The 13,618-nt window shown below is 33.6% G+C and overlaps 1 protein-coding gene across 1 annotated transcript in view; it reads right to left on the bottom strand.

Annotated features, from left to right (window-relative positions):
• LOC145814512 (WAT1-related protein At5g64700-like) overlaps nucleotides 1–12,956 on the bottom strand; it is a 37,449-nt gene extending 24,493 nt beyond the window's left edge. The window contains exons 1-3 of the mRNA XM_082911344.1: nucleotides 12,761–12,956; nucleotides 8,503–8,565; nucleotides 6,714–6,830 (exon numbers count right to left, since the gene is read on the bottom strand). Coding sequence (XP_082767470.1) covers nucleotides 6,714–6,830; nucleotides 8,503–8,565; nucleotides 12,761–12,951 — 371 coding nt within the window. The 5' untranslated portion in view covers nucleotides 12,952–12,956. The remainder of the gene's footprint in view (nucleotides 1–6,713; nucleotides 6,831–8,502; nucleotides 8,566–12,760) is intronic.
• Nucleotides 12,957–13,618: the final 662 nt, after the last annotated feature.

The raw sequence follows: 13,618 nt of genomic DNA, 5'->3' as shown, positions 1-13,618 counted from the left end.
TTTATGGTAGGTTTAATTTAAATTTGATTTGGAACAATTAAATAAGATTAAATAAGGTTAAATTACATTAGTTTGGCTTTATTACCAAATTGCCACTTACTGGACAATCCTAGACCATTCTTTTTCTACTTCCCTCATGGTTGATATGCCATTCATTTCCTCTAGAGACCAAAAACGTGAGAGAGAGCTAGAGAGTTGGAAGCAAGCTTGAGTTCATCAAAATTTGCTTGAGAATTAGAAGAATTGAAGAGTAGATTGCATAATTGAAATTCTAGACTTGGAATTGAGGACCTAAGGTAGGATATTTATCTTTTAGTTTATGAATTCTAGTTGGTTCTTGCATGGTTCATGAGTCATTAGTGATCTAATTCAAGAATTGGTTCAAAATGTTGAATTGAGCAGTAATCCATGCATGCATGTTTACATTCTTGGATTTTAAGGTTGTTTTCATAGAATCCACACATGCATGTCCATATTTGGGTTATAGTTCATGAATTCATCATGTTTTTGAGTGAATTGACTCATTTGATCAAGTATTTGAAGCTTTGATTTCAATTGATTACTTGCATGTTACATATACATTATGTTCATGAAGTTTTGTTGGATTTGTGTTTAATTGAACTACCTTTGGGCTTTGATTTTGCAAATTGATCTTTGAAATATGTCATATTATGAGTTTTAAAGTGTTTTCCAGAAAATTGGCTCAAAAGAATCAAATTTGATGCTTTAAATGTTGAATTTGAGCTTGGAGGTTCATCCTGAAAATTCCAGATTTTGGACCCACGCTCGAGTGTAAGACTCCACGCTCGAGCGTACACTCTGAGTACATGCATCCCGATCGAGCGAGGAAAGTAACGCTCGAGCGTGAAACGCGTGTATCCAGTACTTTTCATATGTTTACAGTCCCCTCGAGCGAGAGAGTTCATGCTCAAGCGAGGACCTGAGTCTCACGCTCGAGCGTGGATCGAGCGCCCATCGAGCGTGATTTTTATGCATCCAGTACTTTTGCTTGAGTTTATAGTCTGCTCGAGCGAAAGAATGCATGTCCGCTCGAGCGGAGATCCTTTGTCTGCATGTCCGCTTGAGCGTAGAAAGCCACGCTCGAGCGAGACCCCTGTTTTCTGAAAATTTTGAAAAGTGTTTTAAAATGCATCTTTGCATCCTCTTTCCATCCTAGGCATTCCTCGGCCATGTTTAAGGCATCTTAATGAGGATATTGATGTAGAACCACACCAAGACAAGATAGGGACTAAGTCATTGATTCCCAAGTGTGTAACTTAGTGTGTGTTCATTCTGTAACTGTGTAGAGTTGGTATCCGAGGACGCTCACTAGCGTCTCTGTAGCCCAGTACTCTGTGAGTAACAATGTTGTACAGATATGTTCAATCATGAATATTTTTTGAATGATCAACTGTACTACTTTCTCAAATGATATTTCTTACTAAATGAATGTTTGTCCTACTTATGAACTGAATTCGTGGCATCCATAGCAATCTACTATTATTGTACTGTTACTGCTATTGTTACAAAGATTTCTGTCGATTCCCATTTTTGGAACCATTACTGTTTACTGTTATGATGGCTATCAACTGACTGTTCGGTCTATTAAGACCTACTGCACTGTCTTGCTATTGGATGTACCACATATGCCTGCTATGGTTTCTAAATGACTGATATGACTGTTTAATGACTAAAATGACATTCATTCTTAACCTCTTTACACAATTGTTATTCACTGGGCTTTAGCTTACTGTTTATATTTATATGTAGGTGTTCAGGCACCAGATCGATGCTAGGAGTGTCGGGTTTACTCCCTTTTTGTCAAGCCAACCATTGTGCCTCACCTCGAGGTTCCAAGTGTGCTCAAGCTAAGGTTGTTTTGGGGTGTTTTAGATTCTCCCTTTCTGTTTCTGTTTTGTATAGACTGTATGAGACTTGTACTGTACTGTCATGGTAGGGATTTGGTCCCTAACCTGAATGCCTGTATATGATGTATGTATATACTGTTATGGTTTTGAATATGAATATGTGCAGAAAAATCTTTTGGCATTCAGATTTTCACAGCTCATTGGACATCTTTTATTTACTATTTTGGCTTCCGCCAGCCCCTGTACTCTGTATTACTGTCTTTACTGTCAAGCAGGCCATCGGTAATCACAGATTATTGGCCGGTTACGGTGCTAAACCCATAGGGGCGGGTTTGGGTCGTGACAGCTCAGCTGTTGGGTCGGTGGGCCGAGGCCTTTTCTCGGCTCTGCGACTGTCTTTGCTGGTCTGCGTCGCAGCAGTCGACACCAAAGCAATCACCGTCCCAGATGTTTGACCGGCAACAGTGGCACGGTGAGGTATGCTTGGCACCTCGGTGGACGTGGCGGTGATCAGATTTTTGATACATCTCCGTTTGGCCATCTCTTCTTCTTCGGTTAACCAGATTAGTGGCACGACTGGTAGTGTCGGATCGGGTGGTGGAGACAGTGCTCGGAGAAAGTCTGTAACTCTACTCCGACGGAGAGCTGTGTATCTATAGCTCGATACGTAGCCGAGAAGGTTGTGGCAATCTCGGTTACGATACCGCAGGGCAGTTCTGATGGCAGCCTCGTTTAGGTTGTAGTTCGCTTGCAAGGCTTCGATAGCTGCAAAGGAAAAAAGACATTAGTATAGAATAGTAAAACAAGGTAGTTTGATCGAGCTGTGAGCACGGCTTACATGTCGAACCGAAGTTCTTGCTGATGTACCAGCTGGGCACATCAACTGTTTTGTAATTCCCTGATACTCAGAAAAAATCGTTGTCGTGCATATCTTTATCTGGGGTGCCGGTTTTAAGCTTTTCCTTGCCCGGTATCTTTAGGTAGTAGTTAAGCCCGTCGCCTGTATGCCCGAGGGTGTACTGGCGTAAAATCTCGGCTAATCCTAGGTTCAGGCCAAGCCGGTTGTTCAGTTCGGTTACCCCATTTATTATTCTGAAGGTGTTGGTTGAAACTTGTGTTAGCGCTTTCCTGGTGCGCCTCAGGAACTCACACATTAAGGGTTGAACCGGGAAACGTAGGCCGCCTTCAATTACGGAAAGCACGGTGAAGGGGCATTGGTCTAGTCTGCCTCATGAGGTGGTGTCCTCTGCATCGAGCTCGAGATGTACGTCTGCAAGGACGCCATATTCTTCCCGGAGCGCGGCTAGTGTGACCGGCGTGTCAACGAGGAAGCGGTAACGCCCCATGTGAAGCCGGCCTGTTTCAGCACGGCGATTTTGGTTTGGCAAAGTTTAGTGCGTTGGCTGCTCGACCATTGAGAGCCCTAGTGCTGGTGTCTGGCCCCCTAGGACTCTGCAGTAAAAGTCAAGTGTGAGTAGCAGCGCAGTTGCGCAAATGAGCTCCATTTTAACCCGGTCGCAGGAAGTGTAGCAGCACCTCGGTCACTATTGTGTACCCAGAAGCTCGGTCGCCCAAGCGGACCAGATATTAGCCCGGTCGAGCGACCTAGCATTCTGTCAGACAAATTCCTACCCAACAGACTGCAAACTTGCTCGGTTCTTGTATTTTTGGGGATCAAATGAGGTCGGGGAGCGCGGTTTGCCCTAGATCCTCGCGTGTTCATCACAGAAAATGAAGAACAGTCGGGGAAGAAGGGACAAGGATAGATCTTGGGGATTACGTCCTAAAATCTACTCGCTATCGTGCCCTAAACACGACTATGACAATCGCAGACCTAGAGGACATGAGTAACAAATGAAGAAAAAATGGAAGTTTGAGAACTTACTAGTTAGGGCATTGACGGTAACTCAAAGCAGTGGAACGGAGGCCCTCAGCGGCGACGGCAGTGTGGAACGTACTTGCGTAGGCACTCTGATCTCAATAGAATGAGTAAGGGCGAGAGCTCTCGATCGCAGGTTGGTTTTTACAGAATGAGATGAATAGCGAAGAAGAAATGAGTAAGGGGCAAGTAACGACTATAAGAAGGAAAAAGGAGCGCCAAAATTCCAGTGTGAAAAGACGGCATGGGGTGGCCGTTCGAGGCTAGTGAGTAAGTAACGCGTGTCCGTCATGAATACAGCGTCAGTATTGAAAAGACGGGTTGGTAAGTTGAGGCGCTAACCGAGCAAGTCAAAGACCGGGCATGGGGCTCAACGCGGTTATTGTTTTGTGGCATGCGGCCGGGCAGGAGGACGACCACGGCCGAAGCATGTAATCCCAGTCACGCTTGCGCGGACGGAATTAAGGGGCAATTGAGAGGGAGATTTCATAATCCTGCCATGGGCCACAGTTTTGGCCAAGTTGAAGGAGGTCCGAGCGTGTTTGGGTCGAGCTGGGCTAGGCTGTGCCGAGGAAAGTTTGCTCGATTGAAGTTCCAGACCTTATCCAGCCGAGATGATTCTCTGTTAGCCTAGTCTCCATCGGTCGCACGTTTAGATTGGCGAGTGAGGTCCTCCGCGGATCAATTCAACGAAGCACAAGCTCGACCGTAGCGGAGTGGTACTAAGCTCGGTCGTAATGGAGCCCGGTGAAGAGCACTGGTCGTCTCGCATAGTAGCACGGTCGTAGGAGGCTGGGTTAGGGCCGCCGGGCTGTCCATTCGTGCCAATGCTATTTGGTGGTTCAATTAGGTGGTGTTAGCTGAATTTGAGCTGATGCGTGGGGAAATGGAAAGGGAGAGCAGGTTCACGCATCAGACAGCGAATGGATGCAGAGGCAAGCGGAGAAGGTATATAAGCATGCCTGTGCCCCCCATGCTTGCAATGGAACATCAGTCGGTGAGAGAAACTTTAACATTGATCCAGCTTTTCTCCCTCTCTCTCTCTCTCTCTCTCTCTCTCTCTCTCTCTCTCTCTCTGAGTGTGTGCTAACTTGACCATCGGACAACACACCACCGTTGTGTTCGCAAGTTAATCAGATAGAAGCGGAGCTTGGACGCAAGGAGTACGGGCGTTATCGAATACTTATCCCCCGTACACAAAGTTATCAGCATATTTGACTTTTGTAAAAATAGAAACTAATTTAATGAAAATAAAAACAAAAATAAAAACAATCATCCATTACATGATCATCATCAAAACACATAATAAAAATTAATTTAGTAAAATAAATAAATAAATAAATGTGTAAAATATTTATCAATTTTACATAATTTTATCTTTGATGGGTAAAAATAATTTTTTAAAATTCAAAAATATTTTTTTGATATTTATTTTTGTCAAATTAGTTTATATTTTATCAATTGACGACTTGCCCTTGAAATTGAGCAATTTATTTGAAACAAGATTCAAAATTCAAGGTCAAATGTGTCACAATTGAAAAGTCAGAGATCAAAGTGATACAAGTTCCAAACTATAAGGGACTGTTAGTTTAATTCGCCCTATTATTTATGAAAAAAATTAAGTTGATTCGATAATCATATTGTGTTTATCAATAAAAAATTTAAAATAAAAAATAAAAAAATGATGCAATGAATAGCTCGGATTGGGATGGCAACAGGGGCATTTTTGTTTTTATTTTTTAATTTGAAAAATGCTTGGGAGCACTAATTAGTGCTCCCACTAATTAGGTGGCAGTAGGTCTCGCCATTAATGATGTGATGTTTTGGTCTTGGAGTTGTATTTTTTTTTTTTTTTTACTTTTTTAATGCATTAGTGCTATTAGTGGTGATATTTTTAATGGGATGAATCATTATTGTTTTAATTTTGTTCTAGTATTAGGTGTGTATTTATGATTTTAAACTTAACTTTAATGATATAATTTCATATTTTATCATTATCTTGACAATTTTGACCTACTTATCCTTATTCTTTAGCTCTTTATCAATGCTCTCTCAAATGTTTTGTTAATATTAAAATCGACAAATATTTTTGGAATATTTATTAGAAATTTTTTTTTTAAATGTTTGTATCTCAATTAGTCCATAAGATATTCTTGTATTCCAATAAGTCCTATTATTTGAACAATTGATCTACCAAATCTTAATTCTCATATTTAAAATATTTTATGGACATTCTACCCTTACAAATATTTTTTGAACGGTTAATAATTTGGTAATGTGTGAATGTTCACATTAACAATATGAACATTCACACTGACATATTAACATTCATATTGATGGTGTGAACATTTACATTGACGATGTGAACATTCATATTGACGGTGTGAACATTCACATCACGAAACATTCATACTGTAAATGTAAATATTATTAAGGGTATTTTGATAATTATGTCACCCATAGAACTTATTGAAATATAAGAAAATAATGTGAACTAAGTGGAACATAAGTAGGTAAAAAGAGATTTATGAAAACGTGCCCAATAATCGAATCTGGTAATTTTGCCATTTCTAAGCTCAAATCATCAAAATGAGACTCGAACAACACCCTCTGATCCAACCAACCCTTGAGTAAATATCTTGTATTCTTAAAATTTATTATTAACTGTGTACCGATATAATAATATGGGGTCTAATAATTATATGGTCTAAAAAACAAACAATATGGTGGAATTATAGGTGGACATACTGATACATGATGCACCAGACCTACTAGATAATTTATGAATTCTATCCGGGAACATATATGAAACATCTGTAATGCAAGTAAAATAAGACGGCTTAGAGATTGGATGGAAAATTAGACTATTTTTATTAGAGATTTTAAAATTGTATTATATGATAAAATGTTATAAAAATGAAACTGTAATAATGTGCTAAGATTAAATTTACTAACATCTTACCCACCCGGCAATGATGGAGAAGAGAAAGGTGACGATTGGGACGAGATTGAGGAAGTTTACCGCGTACGAAGCTGTGGTGTCCCGTAATCCATAGTAGAAGAATACCATAGTTATTGATATCCTGCATCATCCGTAGCATCCACAAAATCTTTAGGTAATAAATTTTATCCTTCTAATATTGTCATATTGTACTACCATTAAATTTGATGATCATAATATTATTGCAATCGATCTTAATGTTGCGCCGATAAGTCATTAGACATTGAGGGAGGTAATGTTGATTAAATAGTGCATATGAGAGGACAGAGATGAAATCAGAAATTTAGGGTAGAATAAAAAGATTTTGAAAAATGATAAATTCTTACCTAAGCATTACAAAAAATAATCAAATCAAATCAAATCAAATCAAACCAAACCAAACCAAATCAAGGCTTGAGTCCTATCAAATGGAATCAACTATATGAATCAATTCTTCTCTATCAGAAGTAGGAGCAACACGTCACTTACAGAAAACCACTTAGCATTTAATCGATTCAAAGTAGAATTCATATTCATAAAGAATCCGAGTGGATTTTTTTACGTGTTGACTGCTAGCTACTTAACACACAACCCTCCTCCTTTACACAAGCTTAGGATCGGCGATGTCGATAAACATTATGAAAAATAACAATAAAAAAAAATTATATCAATATTTTTTTAATTTAACTCAATTATTATACAATTTTGAGCTATATAATTACGATCTTAGTACCAAAAAAAAGAAGGAAAAAAGGATCTTAGGCTCCATTTGTTTTGATATAAAATATTTTTGTCAAAAATATTTTACTCATTTTCCGTTGTTTGGTTGGATAAAAAGTAAGTAAAACATTTTTTAAGGAAAATATTTTTGCAATATTTTTTTCAAAAATGATTACCTTTAAAAATTTTGTAAATCAAATGTTACAAAGTTGACTCTCAGAATGCCTTTTTAAATAAGTATCTTAACTCATTAAAAAGTCATAAATGACACTTTATTGAATTAAAATTTCTCTTTTAGGCAATGAAATATTTTTGTTTCAAGTATCAACCAAACACCCAAAAACAAAAACAAAAGCTTCTCTGTTTTTTTGTGTAAAATCAATTTATAAGAAAAAAAAATTGTGTAAAATATTTTACGTCGCAACAAACAGAGCCATAGTGTAATATTTGTTTGATTGTTATTTTAAATAATTTTATTGGTTGATATAATTTGTACAATTAAGAAAATATACTTAAATGATTTTTATGATTGAATAAATAATAAACAGTTATAAAAATTAAATCAATATAATTAATACATTACCTGATATATGAAATAGTTTGGGGTAATGTCATAAATATTGTACAAATAATTCATAAAACTCATAAAATAAAATGTTGATCAAATAATTTTTAACAAAAATTTAAAAAATATATATAAATTATATTTATATTTTTAGACCTTGTAATGCAAAAAATATGTTTAATGAAAATATTTAATATAAACAAATACAATAGAGGATGAAAAATAAATGGAGTAATTATTTTTTATGTAAATCCCACATGAAAAATGAATCTAGATTATAAATTACTTTTTGTAGCAAATTTTAATAAATGGAGTAATTGCTTTTGTAAGATTAGAAACTTTTCTCAAACGTGTTATGCAATAAAAAATGTTAGCAAAACACGAGATTCTTCAATTTAATAATATAATAAGTATCATATTTAATAACTAAAAAAAATATATAACATTTATTAATTTATATAGTAGCATTATTCAAAAATACATTGTTTACCCAGTTAATGCGTTCATGAAGAGCCAGAAGCAAACCAAGCAGCTCAACTTCTTTCCTTTGCCTCTGCAATTACATTAAGGACACACCATTTCAATACTTGTACATGTAAACTAGCAGAGAACTCGTTTATGCACGGAAATTAAACAAAATAAAATCTTAACAAGAGTAATGCTATATATATTAATTAGTATATTATCAGATGATATGGCATAATTTTAGAGATTTTGAATATGAGTTGTATTACATATACTAATTAGTGTACTAACATTAGTTATGACTTTATTATTGACTCTACTCATTAGACAAATTATAAATACTAAAAACATTTAAATTGTGCCACATCATCAATTAGTACACTAGTTAGTGCACTAATTGATCCATATAACATTAGTCTTTGGGTATTTGAAATTTGTATTAATAGGTGGAATTAGTAATAATGGCATAACACTAGTTGATGCACTAGTGTGTACATTAATTGGTGCATGTAGCACTACCGTAAAAATATTTGTGTTTAATATTTTCTATATAATAAATGCAACTAATAATTTTAAGAGATTAGTAGAAACGACTAATGCTATATGCATCAATTAGTGCACTAATTAGTGTACCAATTGATGATGTGGCATAATTTAAAATATTTTTGGTATTTATAATTTGTATAATGAATGTGTTCAATCATAATGTCATAATTAGTGTTAGTGCACTAATAGTACACTAATTAGTGCATATAACACTATTCATTAAAAATAGTTTAATAATCGAATTTATCATTTAAAAAGATAAGGGCAAATTACATATACACCCCTCCAGGTTTGACAAAATTACAGATACCCCCCTGAGGTTTGAGAAATTACGAATTCCCCCCTGAATGCTATATTTGCATAAGAAATTAGGGGGTAATTTGTTATGAAATATAAACCTCAGGGGGTAAATTGTTATGAAAATACAAACCTCAGGGGGCGGGATGTAATTTCCGAAACCTCAGGGGGGTATCTGTAATTTAACCAAACCTGGAGGGGTGTATATGTAATTTGCCCTTAAGATTAAATGTATTTAATGCGCAATTTTAAGCGCGTTTGATAATTGAATTTGTACTATTTATATTCTTGCATCCTCAAAGAGAGATTTAAATTTTAAAAAATAGATATTTTATTTATATTTGATGGTAAAATTTTAAAGTTCTTATATTTATGTCAGTATTGAGGTATCACTATTACTCAACCAACACTATCAAAATCACTACCACTATATTACTACTGTCATCGCCACTATTACTTCACTACCACACAATCACTATGGCACCATCATTATCCCAGCCACACCACTATTACAATATCATTAATGCCACAATCACTATTACTTTATTATCACTACCGTTGCTAATAATATTAACACTCCCATCCTCTCCATACCACAACTATCGACATCATTACCACACAACCAATACCAAAACCATCACTATTACTATCACTACCCACCATTACATTGTTGCCTCCATCGCAACCACTATCACTTTACTACTATCTTGGCAATTATCGCAACTATATTATCAATATCACACTATGTAATAACAATATAACAATGAATATGACAACAATGGTAGTTATAGGGACCTTCCATATTATGACATCACCATCACAATCTCCATTGTTATTACTATTTGAAAAAAGACTGCGACCCCTTTTGAAAGTCACCCCCACGACCCCCTTTGAATTTTGATTGGTCAAATTATTATTATTTTTTTTTTCTGCTCCCCCACTCACCAACCCCCACGTGTGTATGGGGGTGGTGGGGGTGGGAATCTGTGGAGGTCCTAATCACAGCTGTTACTTTTTTACCACCACTACTATCATTATCATCATTACAAATCATTATCCGTCACCATATCACCACCATCTCATTGTCACTAGTATCTTACCACAATTACTACCATTTTCATTATCGTGGCCGCCAATACCATTAAAATATGACTAACAAAAAAATAACATAACTTTAAAAGTAAATATATAATTTTTTATTAGAAAAAAGTTTCTTATAAAATTGTGTGAAAATTAACTATGAAACAAAAGTTGGCATATAGTTAATGAAAAATGTTAGAGACCTCAAATGTTTTATTAACATTTTTATCAAATATTTTATATGGGTGTAGAACTCACACCATATAGATTCCATGTAAATCTCATACTCATGTGAGATATCTAATAAAAATATTGGTAAAATATTTAAAATACCTAACATTACTCAGAGTTAATTAATAACTTAGTAGGTTAGGTGGGGTATATTGAATGTAAGATATTTTTAAAATGTTCATTATTAAATTTATGAGAATGGGGTATATAATTATTTTGTGCGATTATATGATATGTAGTTAAACATGATATTATATTTTTTTTCTTATGAATTGAAAGTGAAAAAAGAATCGCAGGTTCAAGCGGATATTAATTAGAAATTCTTGAAATTTGATTTAAAAGGGAGTTTAAAATAGTTAATTAATGTCCAGTAAAAATTGCAATCTATTTGAAAAAAAAAAAAATGTTGAATCAACATAATTTGAGGCAATCCTTTTAGAATGATCACCAAATATGACAATGAATAATAGATAGATAAATGAATTTTAGCAGAAAAAAATGTTATGTTTGATAAAAAAAAAATTGAAAATGTTATGTTTGATAAAATTTAATAATAATGAAAAAATAATATTGATTGATTTTGTTACTTTGTAACATGTGTATTTTTAGATTATAAAATATGGAGGGGCACTGTTCGGACATGTGGGGCCATCACGGGTCCCGTTTTAATGATTCAAATCGTTTATTTTGTCCGATATTTTGTGTATTTCATCCACACAAAAAATCAGATTGTTTCGATAATTGTAATTTATTCAATTTATCGCATTTTTAATCAAAAAGAATGTACAGTTTATTTTTAAAATACCAATTTTTTCTTAGTTAAAAACACAATAAATTGAATAAGTTACAATTATTGAATTGATCTAATTAGCTTTTTTTTTATTCACCCAAAAAAAGACCAATTTTTTGGTATGGCTATACAAAGTGCATAACAAAATGAACGATTTGAATCATCAAAATGGGACCGATTTGGATCATCAAAATGGAACCTGTAGTGAATCCCACATGCCTAAACAACACCTTCAAATTCAAAATCTGGACCGGAAGGGATCCTCCTCTATAAAATATAACTTAGCTTATTTTTTAGAAAATATCATGATTTAAGGGAATTCGAAAAACATTTAGTGGTCAATGAAACAGTAATGACATGCATTTGGTACTTTGAATTTTGGCAAAAAAGTTAGTTTTCATATAAAATGTTTTTAAATAGTTAAGTTTAAATGTCAAATATACTACCACATTAATCATATTACCAATGATCAATTATTCATTGACATGTGTATTTTTATATTTTTAAAATTTTAAAAATTGAGAAAAATAGATTAGGATTTCAAATGGTAAATTTATTTTCAAATGGTTAAAATTAAGAAAAATATGCTAGCACAACGTTGTTACTTATATAATAGTATAAATAAACAAATATATTAACATTTTGTTTGGATTGAGGGCCTCGGTAAAAAGGGAAAAAAAGAAAAAAGAAAAAGAAAAGAAACTGTGAGAAAAACAAATCTTTTAAAACTTTTAAGTTCTGTTTTCTCACCAAAAAGTGATGAGATTTGTAAGAAAATCAAAATTACTCTTTACAAAAAAAAAATTACCATTCCAAATATAAAGCAAAAAAAGAAGGGACAAATATAAAAAAATTCCCATGGTTTAAGCATTATAACAAAACAAACTATGAGTTTTTAATTTTGTCAATTTAAACCTTAGTAACACAGATGAAAAAAAATATTTTTGTTATTAAACTCAATATAAGTATACATAAAATATCTAAAATATTATTTTTCATTAAGTTTAATGATTAAAATATCATTTTTTCTTTGTTTTACTTAACGAAAATTAAAAAAAAAAATGATTCATATTGAAAATAAATCAAAATTTAAGAGTTTAAATTGAAAAAATAAAAAATTCAGTATTTATTTTGTTATAAAAGTCAAATCTTAATTATTTTTTTTTATAATTTTTGGGGGAAAAAAAAAACATATATAGCATCTTTCAATCAGTATTCATCCCCCACAAAAAAAAAAATTTATAATAATTTCTCTACTTTCTTTTTTCACCTCATGATTCAAAGGAAGTGTAAACAATGCATGATATATAATTACCTGACTATATAACAAGACAAATACCTTTCGAAGAAGAAAGCAAAAGGAGCAACACATACAGCACCCACAACATGACGGTAGGCCACGAGAGCAAAAATGAAGGTACCCTCACTAAGTACAACCCTAATCAGCAGTTGCAACACCGTTCCGAACACTTGTACCATTAACATGCTCAAAAATGGTCTTGACTCCTCTACCCATTTCTTCAACCCCATCTGTGTGTCTGTCTGTGTGTGAGAAAAAAGAAAGTAGACACACTGCCCAGCGTTTGAACTGCCAATAATGTGAAGGGTTGAGATGGGTTTAAATGTAGTTGGTTAATCATAAATAAGATACAGAGATTTGTTACATCTGCCACTATTGGGATTACATTACCAAAGATTGTAAAAATTTAATGTCATATCACTAATTAATAATAAAATTATAAATAAAAAATAAAAAAAATTTAACTATAAATCCTATTAGAAAACTTATAAATCAATAAGCCTTTAGTATTCCTGTGTCCCATTTTTTTGTTATCTTTGAACCATCGAAATAGTAAACTTTCACTTTTTTCAATTTTGTTCTATATTTTCACATTGCAGTGTGAATTGGTATGAATTTAGTTTTTTTAACGGTAATTGTATGTTAATTGTAAATTTTCAATATTCAGATTGTATTTTGGTATAAGTTTATTTCTTTAAAGGCTAGTTGTATATTTATTATTTATTGTGAACATTCATATTGTACTTTGATATGTGTTTTGTTTTTTCGAATATTAGTTGTATATTTGTTATTTACTGTGAACATTCAGATTGTATTTTGATTTTCATTTAGATTTTATATTACGTTATTTTTCAATTTTCACATTATAAAAAAGTGTGAAAGTATGAAGTAGAATAG

This window comes from Camellia sinensis, unplaced genomic scaffold (genome assembly GCF_055761805.1).
Source record: "Camellia sinensis isolate YWXY unplaced genomic scaffold, ASM5576180v1 Unanchor11, whole genome shotgun sequence".
NCBI lineage: Eukaryota > Viridiplantae > Streptophyta > Magnoliopsida > Ericales > Theaceae > Camellia > Camellia sinensis.
The sequence above is the reverse complement of the archived record's forward strand: the minus strand, read 5'-3'. Positions and strand labels throughout refer to the sequence as shown.